The sequence below is a fragment of the Syngnathoides biaculeatus genome, chromosome 2 (assembly GCF_019802595.1).
Source record: "Syngnathoides biaculeatus isolate LvHL_M chromosome 2, ASM1980259v1, whole genome shotgun sequence".
In the NCBI taxonomy this organism is placed as follows: Eukaryota; Metazoa; Chordata; class Actinopteri; order Syngnathiformes; family Syngnathidae; genus Syngnathoides; species Syngnathoides biaculeatus.
This window is the reverse complement of record NC_084641.1, coordinates 8887200-8910170: the sequence shown is the minus strand read 5'-3', so window position 1 is coordinate 8910170 and position 22971 is coordinate 8887200. Positions and strand designations below refer to the sequence as shown.

Genomic DNA, 22971 nt, shown 5'->3' with positions numbered 1-22971 from the left:
GGTATTTGAATGATTGGTTTACAATGGTTAACCTCTTCTTGGGTGGGTCGTTAGCACATACGGTGAACAGTTCTGAGGTTTGGGGTTCAAATCTGGGATCAGACCTTCCTGTATAGAGTTAGAATATTCAGTCTTTTTTTTTTTTTTGGGAGGGATTTCTTCAGATGCCTCAGCTTACTCGGCATACTCCTTAGGTTACCGAATTTGAAGACTAACTCGTCTGTTGCAAACGTCAGCGTGAATGGTTGTTTGTCGATACTTTATGTGTTCTACGATTGCCTGGCGACAAGTCCTGAGTGTAACCCGCCTCTCGCCCAAAGTTAGCTGGGCTCCAGTAGCTCACCCCCAACCTTAATGAGGACAAGTACTTCAGAAAATGAATGGATGTCTAACTTTTCTTTGAAACTACTTGGCATTATATTATGTTCACTCATTGTTTTAAGTGCTTTATTTGCATCTTGTAATTTAACTATATGTCAACTTAGTAGTTAATTATTTTTATACCTGTATGTCCGAACGGAACAACTGAGACCGAAAGAAATGCCTGTAAAACTAACAAAAGTTCAATAATTGTAACAGTTTGAGATTTAATTTGACTGTCACATTAATTATTATTGTATGAAGGAGGTCGTACAGCGTCCCGGAGCGGATTGTGTTTGTACCCAAGAGGTTCCACTGTAAGTGATAAAATATTAATTCTGGGTACCTTTTGAATCAGTCCAGCTACCGTCTGTGTCACCGATGGAAATTTTCACTGTAGCTTCATCATGAGCGGGTTGACTACTGTCTTCTACCTTCGGACCTATGTCTAAAGCGGTTCCGTCATCCTGCATCCCCATTGTCTTCTCCTTTTTCAGTTCAGTTGTATCATCTGGGCCAACCATCTCCTCCTTGTTACTAGTTTGTTGCTGTTGTAGTGAGTCATCATCGGTGCTTGCAAAGGGGCCGCAAAGATCACTCTTAGGTTGCCCAAAACTGCTGGTTTCCTGTACTGTGGGCGACTGAACCACTTCCACCAGTTCTGGTTCAACCTGATCCACTCTGGGGAGCACGTGCATGTAAGCATCACACATGATCTCTTCAACAACCTCTCGCTCATCCTCTTCTGCGACTTGCGCTTGAGGTATAATTATGACTGGAAAGGGAAATTGTGACTTTGGTGAGCCTTCCTGTAAGTATAGTGTACTCATTTCATCAGAGGGCTTAAGGGCTTTGGGGATCTCTTCGTTTTCTCTAGTTTCTGACATAGCATGTGTGCTGGGATCACCGAGCAACTTCTCGCAATCTTGCTCATGCTCAGGTTTCTTTATCTGTTCCATAGTAATCCCGCCAGCCTTGTTTTTTCTTATAGAATCACCTGAAATATCGCTTGTTTTCTCTCCAGAAATCTGTGTATCTTGGGAGGTATTGTCTGGGCTTTTGGGGCAGGTGAGACTGAGCGGAAGCTCACTTTCAATTTCCGTAGATGTAAATACAAAGGTACTGTCTGGTGGGACAGGTGAGGCCTCTCTTGATGGATCTTTTTCAAGGTCTACTTCGGGAATTGCTTGGATTTTTATGTCACCAGGTAAACCGCTCCCCAAACGAATCAGTCTGTCTTTTGGACTGGCCAATGGGATTCTGAGGCGATCTGGTTTCATTCCACTCATCACAGCTTTTTCCAGTCCTTTAGCCAGGGGAGGTGATTTTTGTGACATTCCATGATTAGACACTTTGTTATCTTGTAATTTATTATCAAATTCAACTTCAGCAGCTCCAGGCTTGTCCACATGTAACTCCATAGTAGTGAAACAATGGTAAGAACAGTCATCTGGACTGGGTTTGTCAGCAGGAGAAGGCATTGGCCCAGAGTACTCATTAAAAACACTGGAGCCCAGGTCTTCGTGCTGTCTTTCTTCACCCAACAGAATTAAAGTCTGCTCTGCAAGGGTGAGCTTGGCCAGAGATTTTCCAATCAGAGCACCCATTATTGGTCTTATGCTATCATGCTCTGTCTTCTGCAGTGAGGGAAGAGGGAGGACGCCTGCCAGTTCCAATGTTTCACGACCCGTGCTTGATTGCTCAGGAGAAGGTAAAGAAGTGTCTTTCTCAGGTAACGTTGAAATTGAGGCATATGAAGTCTTCCCAGAGGAGCCTGTCTCCACTAATTTGCTGAAACTTCCACTTACCGGACACGAGCTTTGAGAAAAGGTTCTTGAGTTCTGTCCCTTGGCTTCCCACCCTATTGAGAATTCACTTGACTTGAAGTACTTTTGTTCACCTGCAATAGCCTCTTTTTCTGATGTGACCAACTCGAAGTATGTTTTTGTGCCCGACCCCACAACCATATCCTTTAACTCAACACCACATTCTGGAATTGATTCAATCTTTAAGAGGGGATGCTCTTTGTCTTCATCTTTGTCTTCACACACACACGACTCCATTCTGGTACTTTCTTCAGGTTGGGCTGCGAGTTTGGAGGACACTGTACAGTTTTGTGTGGAGTCATTCTGTCTAAAATCAGCATCTACAAAAAGCTGGGCAACATCAGTCAAGGCAAAGCCTTGTGCAAACAGAAGCAGAAGCTCTCTAAACACACTGCAGTGCAACAAGTAGGTCGCAGCATCTACGCTTACCTGCACAACTAAAATGAAGGCATGGGTTGCATGATTTTAGATGATGAAAAGTAAGAGTACACAAATATTACTGAACTCCTATTGCAGTATATAGGATGTCAATTGTGTCAGGAAAAAAAACCCCATCACATTCACTACTGGTTCAGAAAGCAACCATACATGTCACTGTTCTCGGGACTGCACAATAATGTGACAAGTGCTACTTGCATTCGCAATGTAGCTGGCAACACACAAAGGACAGCCATTGTCAACCATCACATGGTTGATAATATCGTCCAACAACGGTCGATATAAAAACGAATGGAAGAGTGAACAAGCAAAGAATAATGAGGGTGGGGAAGCTTTAGGATTTAAGAGCAACAAAGCTGCAGGATGCAAGTAATTAGGTGCAAGATATTCCTCTGATACATTTTTCCAACCAAACACATGCATTTACACTCACACACTGATACAAAAGGTGTCCCCCCCCTTTGCACATTGCACCCTGACAAACCTTTTCTTGACGGACTGTGCTCCCTGTGATGACTTCCTCCATTGAGCACCTCAGGTGTTTGGGCTAGCTCGCACGCCAAAACCAGCGCTTCTGTTACCAAATCTTTCTGCTCTAATAGCATGGTGCCTGGTTGCTCACATGTCACTTCCTTCTGGCAACAAGCAACTTCCTCCTCCTCATCCTCATCCTCATCCTCATCCTCATCCTCATCCAGCTGTCGCTCCTCCACAGAGGAAGCACTGACAGGCTCTACTTTATCTTCTCAAACAAGGGAATCAGGGAAGGTGGGTGAGACACGGAGGGTTCTGGGGTTACATGGATTCACACGACATTTGAATCTACGATGGAGATCCATAGGATGTAATCAACAAGCCCTCTGTCCAATGAAAAACCAGTAGATAGAGTGGATAACAAGTAGAATGTGGAGAGTTGTCACACGTGTCACATGTTGATACGCTTTACTGTGTCTAAAACGCAGTTCAAAACCATTTAGAATGTTAAAATTAAAGGCAACATGCAGATTTGCAGCATGGCATACAAGTGGTGAGCAAGTCTGCCTCACTGAGCTTTCAGGTTTGAATCTCTTCATCTGTTTTTGTTCCGATTTATCTAGTACAGTATCTCTCTTAGTTAGGTTGATTTTTACTTGCAATTTTTCGCATTGACAATTTGTCATTGTTATATTTTCTTTGCTGTGTTTTTGCTCACCAACTGGCGCTCCCTTGGTTAAATAAGTCTTATGACAAAATTGGTTTTGGTTTTGGTTATGTGCTTTATGATTCTATTCTTGTTAATACTGTATACTCGATGCAGCCATAATGACAAGGGGCAAAGCCAAATCTACATTTTTCTTTGAAAGCAAAGTAACCCAAGCGGACACAGAGAGTAAAAGCATTATTTGTTGGATGTGGCACTTCAGCACCAAGCTGCCAAATACAACAACTCCCCTCAATTAGTGTGCAGATACTTGCATGTGGTTCATACAGCAGACACCTCAGCAAACAAATACACCCCTGTCCCTTGACAAATTTACGACTGAATTTATTCCAGTTGGCAAAGGCTTTTGCTGTAATGTGTCTCCAACAACACTGCAGCTATGCTTAGCCTTTGGTTTTGACATGAGGTTTGGCCATCACTTAAAAATTGCAAATCTTCATCCAGCCTAGCTGCCAAGTCACGGATAAAGAAACTCAGGGTGGCTGCGGTATTATATAAATAAATGGTAAACGGCCAGCTGAAAGACACCTTTTTGGAAATGGGCAGCTCACAAAAAAATCCTTGGCTATATAATTTCCCACTGTTGGGACTATTTAATATTATTATGATAAAGTCAAAGACTGCATTGAGATACATTAATCTTCTGTGCTCTGTACTGTAGTTGGCTACAAGCATATCCATACGGTGTGACCACAGGATAGTTTTTGATGATTCCTTGACACCATGCAACATAGAAATGGTCAGAAAAGTGTGTTACTATAACCCGGAGGAATAGAGAAGATGTCACGAGAGAAAAGCTGACAGATGAGCTGAGATGAATTGGGCATAATGGAACCGAGTGTAAACATCTCCGGGTTCGACATGGTGCAGACAACAAAAGGAGGGTCAAAGTTCAGAGGAAAGATGAGGAGTGGCTGCCATAATCTGTGTTCCTATGCTTCCGTTTACGCTCACCACCATTCACGCAACCATGCGGATGGTCTGAGTGGCCTATAAGTGTGCATCGGGTGTACCTTGTGCCGCTGGCCCCATCTGCTCAGCGGATGGAGAGGGAGGAGGGGAGGGAGGCAAATTGGCTGAGTCATCCACTGTGGAAGGAGAGAGAGACACACACACTGACAAGACATGGATGGGAGGAAGTCAATGAAAAGGCTGTGCTGAGGTGCTTTTCATTCTCTCGGGTACCACCAACGGGTGATGTGGGGACACTTATATCAGCGATGGCACAATACAACCAATCACATATAGCCACAGACACAACACCGTTGGACAGTCTCAAAAATCAACTTCACACCTGTGGTACTAGGATGCACCCCTGGCCCGGCGTTGTATCCATTCTCCTGGTAGCTGTAGGCCGAGTAGCCATTCTCGCCATTTTGTTGGCCGTTGGAGGCATAGTGATCCTCTGGCTGTTGACTGTCTGCCATGCCTGCCTGCTGGGACACTGGGAAGGAGGTGGCTTACCTGCAAAGGGGGAAACAGACATGCGCTTGTGTCAAATAGTGCTGCCCTTTCACTTTACCTCGCTTTTTGGAAAATGAGAGAAAAAAAAATTAGGACAGGAGATGTGGTATCCATTGGTCTTTCTGGGGACAACTAGAGGATTTGGATTTTGCTGATCACCTTGTCATAGACAACAGCAGATGTAGGACAAGTCAGATGCTGTCATTTACACAAATACATATTACATTAAGAGGTTACATTTACAAGTTGAAAGCTTCACCTGGCTGGGAAGTAATAAAATAAACAAAGCTGTAAAAATTAGAATTCGCAAAACAAGGGCAGTCAATAACCAGATAAATAATGTCTGGTATTCAATTATTACTTTATATCCCTAATCCCACAGATAAAATATAACGTTCTCAATTGTTAAACCAGTTGTACCACATAAGACTCAAACATGGATAACCATTACGAGAAGAATACAGACATTTAGATACTTCTATTTGCATGCTGTGCTTGATCAAGATGTGAACAGCAACCAGGAATTACGGGAAAGGATAAATTAGCAGTCCATAGAACAGAAAATACTGTAGAGACACTCTGGCCAGATAGGAAACACGCTTCGCAAAAAAAAATAAAATAAAAAATAAATAAATAAAATAAAAAATAAATACAAAAAAAAAAATCACAGGGGCAGCGCAGGAACCCTCAGGGCAGAAGGAATACCTGGCGATGGGATGAGAGCAGGGGTGTCAAATTGATTTTAGTTCATGGGCTACATTTACCCCAATTTGCTCTCAAATGGGCCAGACTACTTCATCTGCGACTTAAAAAACCATAAATAACTATTCAAAGATTTCCCCATTGTTTTGGTGCAAATAGTTACCAGTACCAAAAAATATTCAGTCATTCATTATTGTTATAAATTTTGTTGGAAGTCCTATGAGCAATGTGTAATAAAAAAGGATTACACCATGATTAAAAATTAATATACTACACCATTCAGTCGGGCCTTTGTAAATGTATCCATAAAGACACAAGCAATGGGAGTGCATGAAAAAAGCAAAAAGGTTCCTCTATGCCAACCTCTTTTGAAGTGAAGCTTTTGACTCAACATTTTCTACAGGATGTATTTATTTTCATCGAACTCTAGTGCGATTTTATATTGCATTCGTGTGCTCTTGAGACTTGGCATCATTTGGCCTTGACCAGTGCATCAGTCAGGAAAGTGTTGCCAATGCGCCATCCAGTGGACAACTTTACCAACAACAGTGATTTACAGTGAAAAATGGCAGCCAACGTGTTCTCCATTCCCACAGGCCGAATTGGACCCCTGAATGACTGGTTCCCATTTACGGGGTCGTGTGTTTGACACCCCCCGGTTGGGCTACACCTGAAAGAGAGAGATTGGCGTGTCACTGGCCTCGTTGGAGGAATTTTTTTGGTGGCCATGACCCAAGCGGTATAATAGCCCTAAAGTCAGAGCTTTGATTTCAGCACCAGAGGGAGCAAGGTACCACACCACCAGCTCAGCACAGACTTTATCCATCTTTTCATGCTCACAAAAATGAAAACCTTTAGTTATTATAAAGTTCTTAGTTACAAAAGAAGTGTTTTGTGCAAGATGAATTGCCTTTGTTTCAGAGTCTTCAATTCTCAGTATACTTACAGTATAGCAGAATGAGTAAGGATGTGCATTGTTAATTCTGAACACTGCCACAGTACTTGTTCTAAAAGTGCGCGCACACTTGTGTAACCACATTATCTCAGTTCTCCTTATATGTATTAGGGAAAAAAAAATCATGTATGTATTCTTTCACTATATGTGACTTAATTCCACTGGTGTTTTAAATGCTTTTGCAATACACAAGATATACAAATTTAATGTAACAATACAACAAGTGCTGCGATTAGGGTGCACTGGAGCAGAAAAAACAAACAAACAAGCACACCTCTCATATCCTCTCACCACTGATAAGATGCGAGTTGTTATGGCAACCAGATCAGGCCCTACAGAGCTTCAGCAAATGAGTTTGATTGTCTGACCAAAGCCAAATCTAACAGGACCAGAACACAATCCTCCAATTTTAAGTGCAACACAATACATATTATACAACATCCCCATTAAGCACAACAAGCAAATTTTCAACTATAATCACAGCATCATCAACGATCTAAACTATTTAACCATGCATGAGGAAACACTAAGCTTTATCTTCAACAAGATTAAGACAATGGGCACAAATTCCCACAGGTACACTCCAAGATTTTGCAGTGGCACTTACTTGCATGACGATATGCTTTTAGTGGCCATGCCCACTCCAGTGCATAGAATCATACTCCTCTATTGTCATATGGTGCAGATACTACAAAATTGGAGCGACTCCAACATAGAGGGCTCAAGGATAAAAAAAAAAATACATTCCATAAAGTAAAAGCTACTAATTTGAGAAGTGTTCTGTGGGAAGACATCCCAGCTGCTGCCATAGAAGAAAATGAGTCCACACAATGCCCCCTCCCCTACTATGACCTGATGTCAGGTGCCATTAAAACATCATCATACGCAAACAAGTTTTAAACCTGATTCAGCAGGTAGACAGCCAGGTGTCCTCTTTTAGTTTCTGCACACGCATGGCCAAAAGACAACCCTAGTCTCCTGGTGTGCCTGACTTTACCTTCCTGGCCCGCCACAACCGTAATCCAACCTCACCTCCCTCCCCCTCAACTCCACCCTGATCTGGGTCACTCGTCATGCCTCCACAAAGTGCTGCCGACATTGGAATGTCACCATCTATTTAGCGGGGAGTCTCTGGCAGTGTGTCTCAGTAGGCCAACCTTGCTTTAATCCTCTATTTGTGTGCATGCGCATGCATGTGCATGTGTGACAAGGAGCTTGGTCTGGGTTTTCACGACTGTTTTCTACACTTGGTTATGGAATATATTGACCATTTCAAATGTGATTTTGCACGTATTTTAATAAATGACAAACAAATTGAAGACAACCTACAGCAGTTTCCTCCATTGTCGTGACTTATTTGGATCTTTTATGTATTTGTAGTTCTCCAACAACATAAAACCATCTACACCAGGGGTCGGGAACCTATGGCTCGCGAGCCATACCTGGCTCTTTTGGTGGTTGCATATGGCCCGCCGAGCCCTGATAATGACACGCTGTCCATGTGATTTTTGTCATGCAGAGGTTTGTCCTAGTGGCGTTGCCGTAGTTAGGTGTGGGAGGCAACGCAAATGACGTAGAGACAGTTTGCCATAGTGGGTTGCCGTAGTTTTTGCGTGGTAGTCGAAGTCCAGTGGTGCAGAAGGGTCTAATGCTGATCTTATTGGAACAACTATTTATGGAAACGCTTTTGACAAAGGTCGCTCAAAGAAGAATACGAGTACCACCGAAGTTTTCAACAAGAATGGAAAGCCATTGTGTAGATGGAGGGTTCTGCTGCGTGTTTAAATCCACAGATGGGGAGTATCCCAAAGCATTCGTATTCGACGTTGGCAATCAACATTTTGCCAAGTTCGCATCCAGACAAGATAATCAAACGAATAAAAGACACACCTTTGTTGGCAAGAACTGTTCACCATACTACCAGCATGATAGAAAATCAAATTGAATTACATTCACGATTAACGGATGGAAAACTCAACGCCTGAGTGAAGATTAATCTGACAGTGAAACAGACTGTCAAGCCATTAGCAAAACCAGGAAGCACCTAAAGTCGCATTAATGGTAAGAAGTACCTTTGTCATCATTGGTTAGCAACATCATAATGTTATTTAAAAGTATTCAGAGACTGTATTGTACTCTAAAAATGTTGGTTCAACATAAATACGCAAATACACCTGTATTTAGTTTTTTAAATATTGCATGGCTCTTTTGAAATTGCGTTTTAAAATATTTGGCGTTCATGGCTCTCTCAGTCAAAAAGGTTCCTGACCGCTGATCTACACTAATGAAATGTTATAAATGTTTAGTGTTATTGTAACTTCAGTCTGAGGGAATAAAACCTTGGGGCTCCTCATCACCTTAACACTTGTATGTGTCAACTACAAAACAAAAACTTCTTCTTCTTTTCCTTTCGGCTTGTCCCGTTAGGGGTCGCCACAGCGTGTCATCTTTTGCCATCTTAGCCTATCTCCTGCATCTTCCTCTCTAACCCCAACTGCCCTCATGTCTTCCCTCACCACATCCATAAACCTTCTCTTTGGTCTTCCTCTCGCTCTTTTGCCTGGGAGCTCCATCCTCAGGATCCTTCTACCAATATACTCACTCTCTCGCCTCTGAACATGTCCAAACCATCGAAGTCTGCTCTCTCGAATCTTGTCTCCAAAACATCCAGCTTTGGCTGTCCCTCTAATGAGCTCATTTCTAATCCTATCCAACCTGGTCACTCCGAGCGAGAACCTCAACATCTTCATTTCTGCCACCTCCATTTCTGCTTCCTGTTGTTTCTTCAGTGCCACCGTCTCTAATCCGTACATCATGGTCGGCCTCACCACTGTTTTGTAAACTTTGCCCTTCATCCTAGCAGACACTCTTCTGTCACATAACACACCAGACACCTTTCGCCAGCTGTTCCAGCCTGCTTGGACCCGTTTCTTCACTTCCTGACCACACTCTCCATTGCTCTGTATTGTTGACCCCAAGTATTTGAAGTCATCCACCCTCGCTATCTCTTCTCCCTGTAGCCTCACTCTTCCCCCTCCACTTTTCTCATTCACGCACATATATTCTGTTTTACTTCGGCTCATCTTCATTCCTCTCCTTTCCAGTGCGTACCTACATCTTTCCAATTGTTCCTCCGCCTGCTCCCTGCTTTAACTGCAGACCACAATATCATCTGCGAACATCATGGTCCAAGGGGATTCCAATCCAACCTCGTCTGTCAGCCCATCTATTTCTACCGCAATCAGGGAGGGGCTCAGAGCTGATCCCTGATGCAGTCCCACCTCCACCTTAAATTCCTCTGTCACACCTAAGGCACACCTCACCATTGTTCTGCTGCCATCATACATGTCCTGTACTATTTTAACATACTTCTCTGCCACACCAGACTTACGCATGCAGTACCACAGTTCCTCTCTTGGTACTCTGTCATAGGCTTTCTCTAGATCCACAAAGACACAATGTAGCTCCTTCTGACCTTCTCTGTACTTTTCCACGAGCATCCTCAAGGCAAATAATGCATCTGTGGCACTCTTTCTAGGCATGAAACCATACTGTTGCTCGCAGATACTTACTTCTGTCCTGAGTCTAGCCTCCACTACTCCTTCCCATAACTTCATTGTGTGGCTCATCAACTTTATTCCTCTATAGTTCCCACAGCTCTGAACATCCACTCTGTTCTTAAAAATGGGAACTAGAACACTTTTCCTCCATTCTTCAGGCATCTTTTCGCCCGCTAGTATTCTGTTGAATAAGTTGGTCAAAAACTCCACAGCCATCTCTCCAAATTGCTTCCATACCTCTACCGGTATGTCATCAGGACCAACTGCCTTTCCATTTTTCATCCTTTGTAGTGCCTTTCTGACTTCCCCCTTAGTAATCATTTCCACTTCCTGGTCCTTCACTCTTGCCTCTTCAACTCTTCCTTCTCTCTCATTTTCTTCATTCATCAACTTCTCCAAGTATTCTTTCCATCTATTTAGTACACTACCGGCACCAGTCAACACATTTCCATCTCTATCCTTAATCACCCTTACCTGCTGCACATCCTTCCCATCTCTATCCCTCTGTCTGGCCAACCTGTAGAGATCCTTTTCTCCTTCTTTCGTGTCCAACCTGGTGTACATGTCTTCATATGCCTCTTGTTTAGCCTTTGCCACCTCTACCTTTGCCCTACGTCGCATCTCGATGTACTCCTTTCGCCTCTCCTCAGTCCTCTCAGTATCCCACTTCTTCTTCGCTAATCTCTTTCCTTGTATGACTCCTTGTATTATGGGGTTCCACCACCAAGTCTCCTTCTCCCCTTTCCTACCAGATGACACACCAAGTACTCTCCTGCCTGTCTCTCTGATCACCTTGGCTGTCGTCGTCCAGTCTTCCGGGAGCTTCGGTTGTCCATCGAGAGCCTGTCTCACTTCTTTCCGGAAGGCCGCACAACATTCTTCCTTTCTCAGCTTCCACCACATGGTTCTCTGCTCTACCTTTGTCTTCTTAATCTTCCTACCCACCACCAGTATCATCCTACATACTACCATCCTATGCTGTCGAGCTACACTCTCCCCTACCACTACTTTACAGTCAGTAACCTCCTTCAGATTACATCGTCTGCACAAAATATAATCTACCTGCGTGGTTCTACCTCCACTCTTGTAGGTCACTATATGTTCCTCCCTCTTCTGGAAATAAGTGTTCACTACAGCCATCTCCATCCTTTTTGCAAATTCCACCACCATCTGCCCTTCAAAGTTCCTTTCCTGGATGCCGTACTTACCCATCACTTCTTCATCGCCCTTGTTTCCTTTACCAATATGTCCATTACAATCTGCACCAATCACAACTCTCTCGCTGTCTAGGATGCTCAGAACTACTTCATTTAGTTCCTTCCAGAATTTCTCTTTCAACTCTAGGTCACATCCTACCTGTGGTGCATAGCCGCTAACCACATTATACATACCCTCAATTTCAAATTTTAGTCTCATCACTCGATCTGATACTCTTTTCACCTCCAAGACATTCTTAGCCAGCTCTTCCTTTAAAATAACCCCTACTCCATTTCTCTTCCCATCTACTCCGTGGTAGAATAATTTAAACCCTGCTCCCAAACTTCTAGCCTTACTACCTTTCCACCTGCTCTCTTGGATGCACAGAATATCAACCTTTCTCTTAATCATCATGTCAACCAACTCCTGAGCTTTTCCTGTCATAGTCCCAACATTCAAAGTCCCTACACTCAGGTAGGTTCTGTGCATTCCCCTTTTTCTTCTGATGACAAATCCGGTTTCCTCCTCTTCTTTGTCTTCGACCCACAGTAGCTGAATTTCCGCTGACACCTTGCAGGTTAACAGTGCCAAGGGCGGGCATCGTTAACCCGGGCCACGACCGGTCTGGTATGGAATTCTTTAGATGAACGCTCATATTTGTTTGGCACAGTTTTTACGCCGGATGCCCTTCCTCGCGCAACCCTCTGCATTTATCCGGGCTTGGGACCGGCCTACAGATTGCACTGGTTTGTGCCCCCATAGGGCTGCAACTACAAAACAAAACAAAAACAAAAAAATATACATGACTGTACTTAAGATTTCCTCTCAACAGACAACAATCAGTAAAGTTAATCCTACAACCAAATCAGTAATTCTCAAAAGTGTGGTAGTAGTACCTGTCGGGGTAAACATGCTATGTCTAGTGAAACATTAAAATAATCACTGCTTGAGTACAGTTCAGTTGTATTTAACTTTTATGTTCAATACACTAGTATTTGACTTAGAAGAGCTGGTTGTTCTTTAAGATATGTGGAATGAATGAATTAATATTTTATTTATTAAATATAACAATTAAAATCTTTGGTTTTGGTGACTTAAATTAAGTAACAATCCAATCCAAATACATATCATGAAAATGTGACGCGATTGATTTTGAATAATATTGCTTTCTTGTTTAGAAGTTTTAAAGCAAGAGTCACTGATGGTGTAGTGGTACACAGGCCTGCCTTTGGTGCGGGGAGCGTGGGATCAATCCCCGCTCAGTGATGGTGTCAATATCTGCCCTGCGACTGACTGGCGACCAGTTCGGGGTGTAGTCTGCCTCTTGGCGGAATCCAGCTGGGATAGGCTGCAGCTTTCCTGTGACCCTTTTGAGGATAAGCAGCTTGGATAATGTATAGATGGTAGTTTAAAAACATCCAAACAGGCAAATTAGAGATGGATTGGATTGGTGTGATGAAACAGTGGAATCTCAGCTCCTCTTGGGCACTCAGTGGCCCCACCCATAGTGATGTCAGCGTTCCCATGGTGACGTGCGCTTACAGGGAGGGTGGAGCTGTTGTGGTCAGCAGAGGATGCTGGCAACAGAGATTGATCTTCCACCATGTTATGGATACTGAAATAGGTCACTGGATGCTTCAGGCTTCAAGCATGCTTTGCAGCACTAAGGAGGTCCTTAGTTCCGCATCCTTCGTGCCGTAAAGCATGCCGGGACGATTTCAATAGCGTTTTAAGTGCATGTTTTGTGTCCATTATTTGCCGAGTCATTCTTTTATCTGTTTTATTATTTGCTAATCATTCTATTCTCTTTACTGGGGTGTGATAGTTTTGGCTTTGATGTGACATCATTGTCAGTAATGACCTGCCAACAGGCAGTGTGTGGCGCTTCTTCCACCTATAGATGTAAAATGCAATTGTTCCTCATTGCCTCGTGAGCGCCATCATATGGTATCTTTGGTACAGGCTGAAACATGTACTAGCATACATGCTAATAGTGTAAACAGTGTGTTTGAGTGTACCTTATTGGATGAGTCCCACAACAACATTTGCAAATGGGTACACCACAATGTAAGGCGCCATGTCTAATGTGACACTTCATGTATTCAGAAGACAATTTAAGACCTCTACGATCGTGAAAACACGGTACATTAAAAGAAAAAAAAAAAAGCAAGTGCAAAATACACGAATATGCAGTGGCCCAAATGTTGAACCGTTATGTTGGTGGTAATTTATTTGTTTATGTTGGTCATGGGTGTCATTTTATTTTTTAATTATTAAGATTAATCTATCCATCCATTTTCTGAGCCACTTATCTTCAAGAGGGTTGCAGGAGTGCTGGAGACAATTACTGCTGTCATCGGTCAGGAGGCGGAGTACACCCTGAACTGGTTGCCAGCTAATCGTAGGGCACATGGAGACAGACAACAGTCACACTCAGAATCACACCGAAGAGCAATTTAGAGTATCCAATTAATGCATGTTTTTGGGATGTGGGAGGAAACCGGAGTGACCGAGAAAACTCATGCAGGTACGGGAAGAACATGCAAACTCCACACAGGGAGGGCTGGGAATCCCACCCCTCAGATCTGTGAGGCCTGTGCTCTAAAGCAGCTCCACTATGCCGCCTAAGTATTCTGATGTAATAAGAAAATATTTTTCTCATTATTTTCACATAAAGCACAGATAAACTTAGTCTGTGCAAACTACACGACGCCTATTTGATCGGTGAGCTTGGTATCAGCCGATCATGAGTATTTTATGCTGATCAATACGCTGATCTGATCAATGACATCATTGATCAGCTCCGCAAGTCATTCACCACACCTCGCAGGCATATTTGAATACAAAAGCAATTATTCTTTTAACCATTATCATGTGTCTTTTGATGCAGAACTGTAAATAATTACTGGCCAATAAAGGGATTAAAAAAAGACAGCTGCATGGGGGTCATTTGTTCCTTCTGTCGCTATGCCTCGAGTTTTTTTTAAACTCGATCGGTGATCGGGCCCAAAAATCGTGATCGTGTAAAGCATATGGAGCAAATAGGATTTTCTGGTCATTCTGACCAGCTAGTGCTACATGGATTCTTTTTCCAACCGCTGAAACATCTTCTACTGCCTCTTTTCCAACAAAAGCATCTTATTCACTTCAGCCACTATAATGATTGCTGCCGACGATTTCCATGTGCCAGCATGAACAAACATCCTTTAATAGATGCCCCCAAAATGTGTCTGCAAAGCCAAACCCACAGGGACTGTCAGGCTATAAGCAACGACATTGTCTGAATGATAATTACAGGCAAAAAGAGCAGAACTTGTCAAAGGCACGGCTGCATTTAGCCACTCACACGTGCACACAGTTTCCTGTTTTGCAGCTAAAACAAAAGTCTAAAGTTATTACACTACAGGAAACGAGTACTTTCTGCTGGTCATAAATATGGTCTTGTTCTCCAAGCATGAGCCCCTTAATTCCAGTCTCCGTGAATGGCAGGACTAATCATGTAGCACCCACTTAAATGAGTCATGGGAAAAATGTGAGTGTGAATTGTCATGAGTCCAAGTAGTCCAACATATAGTGTCTGGCGGCAGGCCAGACTCTAACCCCCGAAGCGGACTTTGGTCCCGACCAAAATAACTATTGGACAAAGTGCCAAGACAGCTCGAGACTTGCAGACTCCTGTGAGTGCTACTAGGAGGTTGCCATCCTAATGACTAACAGATGCATTTCCTTGGCAACAAATGTTCCTGATCTAAGGAGGAGGGAATCCTCTCATGACAACATTTATCAAACTGTATACAGAGAACCTGCGCTATTTGTGGAGGATAGCGTACCAAACAGAAATCTGTGAGGAATTAATGCCACCTCTGAATTTTTTATACTGTACCGCATTTGACTACAGATCCCACAAGATCATGTCAAAGAACTATTCTAGTCTTAATGAAGGCCCAAAACTTACTTCAACAGTTCCTTGGGGCCAAGATGTCAACAAGTGGCTTCAAAGCAATACTATTATTGCTTTGACCTAAGCACAAAAACAGCAGATAGTTGTGTTTTAGTGAATAATTGAGAATAGGTTCCAAAAAAATGATCCATAAATAGGCGAACCTAGTAATTAAAATGAGTTACACTGCCAGCCATTTTTACCACAACAATAGAAGTGATGTGAAAGCTTACCAGACTTCAAGAGCGCCTACACTGATGAAGTTGAAGCGGATGCTTGAATGTGCTCTATAAGGAGGATGGAAAAAGCAGGAAATGCATGTTAGGAGAACTGCAGGAAATGTCCCATGATATCAAAAACACAACAAAACATATCACACACCACTGGCCTGGGGAGAACGTGCAAACTCCACACTTGCGAGGCCAGTTTTGAACCCAGATCCTCAGAACTGTGAGGCAGATGTGCTAACCGACAGCAGCGTCTCACCTGCACGTGACATCACACCTCTGGACGTGCCTGCAGGTGCCATGAGGAAGACCCATACGTTATGTTCCGGTGATTTGTACAAAGTAATTGTGTGAATAAGGAATTTTGACTGAAAGCCAACATCAATTAATGGTGATCTACTGTGCTGTACGTGGCTGCAGCAATACAGATGGGAGGGACTAGGTCTCATTTCACCGTTTCCTAGCACAACTTTAGAATCAGAGCAAACCTAAATTGTAAAATTAATGAAATAGTGGATATTAAGTTAACTGTTATTCAGAGAAAACAGACAAAAATTGGTCCCATCTTTCAGTGTAAAGGTAGCTTGTCTTCCAGATCTTGACCTCTAAAATGGTGAACAACCAAACAAAACAATTATACGGTTTTAAAGTTATAAAGGTCCTTAAGTAAACCATAATAATAATGCGGCATGTGGAAAATTGTCTGACAACCCTGAGTGATGAAATTATGTTAACGGATCATCCCTAGAGAGGAAATGCACAGGTAGCCTTACTCAATTTTATTTTCACAGCTTTCACACGAAGGTAGCAACACTTGCGACTTTTACTACTTCACTGACTGGGTTTGGGTAATTTAAAAAGAAAAAAAAAATCAGCTGTTTACCTAGTGATGGCAAGTGTCATCACTCAGCTTGCCAACAACATGGGCTCCACTGCAGAGTTGCTATGATGATTTATAAAGTTCTCGGAACTGTTCATTGCGGGTGTGCGGGAGTGATGATCTAGTGCTTAAGAAACATTTCCCGTCTTTTGGGACGGTCAGGATGTTGTGCATTGAGTATCCTGCTGAGGTTAGCAGAGGGAATAGAAACTGGCTCTGAAGAACAAACAGTTTTGCTTGTAATTTGATGTTTCATGCTCCTCAAAAGAGTTCAAAAAGTAAGTTTGTCATCCAAATCAACAGCAAAAAATATAGTCCTGGATCCTTCTTGCTTTATATTAAATCTAAAATAACTTTTTCTAGAATATAATTTGTGAGCAGTGATCAGCGGGTAGGTTTGTTTGGCGATACTGATAATGGCTTATCAGCTTCTCATTAAATCCAAAGCACATCTTTTAGCCATCTCAGTTTGAAAATGCATGACTACAAGGTTAAACAAACACAAACTTCCTCCCGAGTCCCTGGGAAGGAAGAACACAGAATTTTGCTCCCCTCTTGACATCAGTCTTGACCTCCTGGAGCAAAACACAGGAGGATATAAGCGGCAATGTGGGGTGATGGGGGCAGCGGGGTGGATTTTCGGGAACTGGCTTAATCCTCAGATTTGACTTGATCATTGGAGACGCAGGAAATGAATCTGAGCAGCTTGATAAACCTCGCATGCCAACAGGCAGAATATGTGTATGTGCTGTGGTGGAGCTTTTGATTCGAGCTGTGCTCCAAATCCTGTTGTAAAAAAAAAAAAAAAAACATACTGTAAGATTGTTTTAAAAAAAAAATTCATTATACTTCTTTTCAAAAACAGCACATTATGATGAGGATGAAGAATTGGTAGTTTCTGTTTTGTTTCTAAATACATTGAATATGATTGAAAAGCTAAAAACGGGCAAAGACAGAGCCTTTTTTTTTTTTTTACTGAATTGTTTAGATACGGGTGCCACGGTGGGTCAACTGGTAAAGCATTGGCCTCACAGTTCTGAGGTCCCAGGTTCGATCCCGGACCCGCCTGTGTGGAGTTTGCATGTTCTCCCTGTGCTTGCGTGGGTTTCCTCCCACATTCCAAAAAAATGCAACATTAATTGGACACTCTAAATTGCCCCTAGGTGTGATTGTGAGTGCGGCTGTTTGTCTCAATGTGCCCTACGATTGGCTGGCATCCAGTTCAGGGTGTACCCCACCTCCTGCACAATGAAAGCTGGGATAGGCTCCAGCACTCCCCGTGCCCTTGTGAGGATAAGCGGTGAATAAAATGGATGTATGGATGTTTATATACTTTATAGTGGTAAATTTTCACCATCAGTGGCTATTCAGTATAATTGCTCGTTACTTAGTAATCGTATCTTGGCCTATTTCTACCACTACATGTGCCTTTCGCCATCAAGCTACGCCTACCACCTAAAGTGTCATCCCACGTGTGGCGTATGGAATGAGGTGATGGCAAACTATATGGCTCTACTGTCAGGCTGCGGGCGCATCCTGCTAGCAGCTAGTAACCGCTAGCAGGTGTTGGGGTTGTTCAATACTCCACTGCCTCACTCCATGCATCGCATATGAATCGACACAACAGAGACACTTCACGGAAAGTCAACTCTATCACGTTCACTAGTTTATGACCTACCGAGCGAATGAGCTAGTGAGCTCACTAGACTGGCTGCAGCCACTCATTGTTGTACATGTGAGTCCCCATAACTGAGATACATCAAGAAAAGGTAAGTATTTCTCAAGCACAGTTTTGACAGAGAGCCAAGACAGGCTGCAGGCGCTCACTGCTCGCACGACAACCTTTTATGTTAAACATTAATTACACTCTAGACATCCTTAAAGGTACTTCTGCTTTTCTCACTTTAAACTATAGGGTGGTGTGCTGTGTAAATATTAAACATTTCATCATGAATAGCTGTGAGGGACAGGGCAGAGGATTCAAGTCCCATGGCTTAAGTTGAAGATTTTAAGACTTGGAACTTGCAAGGCCAAAGGTTATCAAAGAGTGATTTAGCATTCATTGGACTCTACTTGACTGATTTGGACTTCATTTTCAAAGTGTGCTTTTTTTTTTAAAGATACTGTGCATTTTTATTATTGTGATTTTTTTTTTTTTTTCAAGAAGTAATGTGATAGTGCAGGCTAACCTAGCAAGCTACCGATAGAGTATGATGCAGAGTGCAGAAGCCTCCTCGTGGAGGAAGTAAAGTTGGGTAGCAGGCACAAGGATTATGTGAAATAAAAAAACTAAAACAGAATTAGCTTTATTTCCATGTATGTTATGTATGTATATAAAAATAATACTGTTAACATGCAAAGTTTACAATTCCAAAATAAGAGACAACTACTATAATGTTCAACAGTTTAGCTCACTGATAGCTCATCAAACATTAACTTAGCCTTATGTTGGCATTTAACATAATAAAATAACAGACAACATTGAAACTGGTCTTGGCACTATTAACTATTAACGGACTAACTACATGATCGTGAGTGTGTTCAAACAGGTAACTATCACAAATAAATAAAATCGCGTAAAGTGGCTAATGTGCAAATAAGTTGCGACTTAACAAGATTGTATAACTTGACTTTTATGATTTGTGTAACCCAAGTAATGACTTTAATCAACATGCTTGAAATTTAGAAAGGACTGAACTTGACTTGCTTGATTTTTTCCCCCCGCAGTAACTTGGGACATGTTTGAAACTTAAAAGAGTTAAGACTTATTCCCACTTCTAGTGACAGGTTATGCTTCTTTTGCAATTGCATGCATTGAACAGTCCAATTCAAGTAAGATACTGAAGGGAACAAGCAGCATTGTTGATTCCAAAACAACATCTCTGCCTTGAGCAGGCTTCGCTCTGTGACAGCCACGCTTGACTCGCCGGCACTCCCATCGGCAATCTGCTGCTACCCACCGACAGCCCACACGCCTTCATCGACCTCTCAAAACGTCACTGTCACCGTTCTGAAATGTGTGTGCCGCGACGAAAGACGATTGAATCGATGACTAATTCTAATTAACAAATCATACACATTAAAAAAGGAAATGTTAATATACTAATCATATACTGTAGTCACATTCTGCAGTCACAGGTGAAAAACGTTTAATCTAACAATTGAAATGTATAAATATGTATAATTATATGACAATATTAATGGTGTCAAGCACAGTAGCAGTGCACAGTTTTCTTGAAAGGCTTTGGAGTGTGTCTGGACATTTTGTGTGAATTCATTTAGAAGAGTATTTGTGAGGACAGAGGTTCTCACACTAAACATCTGTACAGTTACACAGTATATGTAATATTTTTATACATAACTTAGTGGTGTAGCCCAACCCCAAAATGACAATTTATTAATAGGCATGTCCCATACCTTTTGACTATGGAGAGTGAGTCACCACGATCAAAAGGTCACTCGAACAAAAAACAGCATGCACGCTAGCAAAATATCAAAATCGTTTCAATCAGTTCAAAGAGTAATTGATACAAAAAAAAAAATGATGGTGGTAAAATAATTGCTGGAGGCATTTTTTCCGACCTCCTAATCAATACATTACCAACCAGTATTACAAGCTTGTTTTTGGTATCTGAGGGCTGTGGGGCAAGGAAAAGATGAAAACAAAAATATGAGATGGAAAGGGCAAAGCAAACACAAATGGCTGCACAACCGGTATCGGGGGATGGGCACTACAGTATTGTAAAAGCACCCACTTTGTCGCCCACATGTGTTGCCTCCTTAAGTAAAAGTCATCCAAGAATTTCCAGAAGCAGTTTTATCAACAGCAAGTTTTGAGGTTCTACATGACATGGAACATTTACAAGCGACAATGATTTCAGGAATGAATAATTGCCCTCTCCTGAAGCTCATTTGCAGTCATGGCCGAATGTGGCGGTGGCTGCTAGACTGAGGCAGGGAGGGAAGATGAGGGGCATGAGAAGTGGGGGTCTATGGGTACAGGCTAGAAGACATGCATAGAGGCCCTGTTCAATGCTCTTTAAGAGTGCAGGAAATGAAATACATTCATAGTCTTTAACTGACTGCGCCACATTTATGATGCTTGGATTGAAAATCAAAACACGAGCACTTCTTCTCACATAGTTTGAACACTAAACTATTAACTATTATTGATGATGCAACGGTTCAATAAACTTTAGAGAATCTTTGGTGACATGCTGAAGGAGAAGAGGGAGGGAGGAACAGTCCCTGAAGGTGACAATACTCCTGTCATGACCAGTGAAGCCTCTGCTTTGGGTGACTGGCTGACAAGTCACATGAAGTCATTTCTCATGAAAGTCACCTCCTGTTTGTAAGGTCTGACACTACCCTGCATCACATTGGAGAGACAAAAGAAGACTCACATATGAGCGGAGAAAATACAGACCCTTTCCAAAACAATAAAAATAAAAAAATCGAATATCATGTTATTATGGAATAAAATATTGACCCTACCTGAGACAACTGAACCAACTGAAGCAATTTAATGACACCTGGTACTTTAAATTTAGTAGATGATTAGTGGGTGACACTCAGATTAAAACTTTTATAGCCTGAAAAATTTGCGCTGATTTCTTCACAGTACAGTATTCAAATTTTTTTCCAGTTCCTGATTTCAAGGGTTTTATGAGCTGGATGCCCAAATAATGTAAAAATAAACAGTTGAAATTGCAGGCACTGAACCATTAATCTATGAAAGTGTCCCTTTTTGAACGGAATTATGGAGATAAATAAACTTTTCCGTGAATATTCAAGTTTTTTGGAAAGGGTGTGTCTGTGCCTGCGTTTTATGCTCTTTATACTATATGTGTTGCTGCTAAATTTGCATCGAAGTATCTCTTGGTTATAGAGTTTATATAGTTCTAAATTATAGTTATATAGTTCTAGTTCTTGTTTATAGATTATCGTAACGTCGATGCTAACTTCCAAGAGCCTTCCTATTGCATTTGACATTTTAGGTTATCACTAACCTAGCGGACTTTGGTTAGTGCTACATGTTTGGTTAAAAATTGTTGTGGTTAAATATGCTGTGTAATGTTTAACTCTCTTTTGTTTTACCAGAAACTTTAACTGGGAGGGACAAATAAACCGCTTTAAAGCAAGCATGCATTGTCTCTTATTTGGAGAACTGTTTGATGTTGCATAAAAGTCACCTATTTCTCTACAGCATGAGAGGGAGAGGTGCTAACAAATACTATATAAAAAGTGTGTTTTAAGTGTTTTGAATCAGTTTGAAATTTAATTGTGTGGGAGCAGTCATGTAACCCTGTAGCAAATGTTTTAACATCGCAAGTGTTCACCTTTTGCAGCTCGGTAGTGCAGGAACATCCGATTCCATAAGATTAACGGCGTCCAATGAACACCAAAAGGTATTTACAATGTGACATTAAAAAAATAGGTAACTCAAAAATGCATTTGCACACTTGTTTCCGATAAGGAAAAGGGTTTTCAAATGCTGAACAGTTTGGAGGTCAACCAGCACACTTGAATACTTTTTTTTGTCCGGTCTTCTGTGGCGTTATCGCCATTATACTTAGACATGGTAATGCCGACTCAGACTTGAACCACACTATCGGCTGTCTTGGAATCCGTGTGGCAATAACAGAAAGGCAGCAGAGCCAAACCCCATTTTGGGTCATGCAGGCTATTCATCAGAATCATCATTATTTGCCAAGTAACCTAAACACAAGCAATTTGTCCCCGGTAGTCGGAGCTGTTCTAGTATGACATAAACATACTACAGAGAGTCATTGAACAATGAAAGTTTACCAGTAATAAAGTAAGGCTGATACAATGACTATTGTGAAGATGATGCAGTCCTCAAGCAATTTAGAGCAGTTTGAAGTGACTAATAGAGCAATAATTTAACAATTGTGCTAATGGTGAAGATACTCAAGCACAAGCGTGGCCAGTATTAGTCAACAATACATATGCAAATAGTGTAAAGTAACGAGACCATTACAGTGACTGCGCATATAATGTACAAAACAAAAAATGTAATGTACACAACTGGACTGAAGATCACGGAACAGGAGGGTTCTTTTGACAAAATTCTGTGCTGCGAACTTAAAGGTCAAGTGTCATCCCTATAAAAATTCTAAAATAGATATTGTAATGAAAAATACATATAACATTATTCACTTCAATGTCTACACGAAAAAATAAATGTGAGCGGAGAGCGC

General features: G+C 41.9%; 1 protein-coding gene across 16 annotated transcripts in view; it reads right to left on the bottom strand.

Moving 5' to 3' along the window:
• Positions 1 to 22971, bottom strand: part of LOC133506655 (microtubule-associated protein tau-like) — a 42511-nt gene that overhangs the window by 8587 nt on the left and 10953 nt on the right. For 2 of the 16 annotated variants that reach the window (XM_061831064.1, XM_061831125.1), the window contains exons 2-4: positions 15877 to 15930; positions 5120 to 5289; positions 4839 to 4940 (exon numbers count right to left, since the gene is read on the bottom strand). In XM_061831064.1, coding sequence (XP_061687048.1) covers positions 4839 to 4940; positions 5120 to 5252 — 235 coding nt within the window. In that variant the 5' untranslated portion in view covers positions 5253 to 5289; positions 15877 to 15930. Of the gene's footprint in view, positions 1 to 706; positions 4500 to 4838; positions 4941 to 5119; positions 5290 to 15658; positions 15725 to 15876; positions 15931 to 16024; positions 16166 to 22971 lie in introns of those variants that run through there. The other 14 variants (XM_061831029.1, XM_061831038.1, XM_061831081.1 and 11 more) reach the window with 13 other exon arrangements.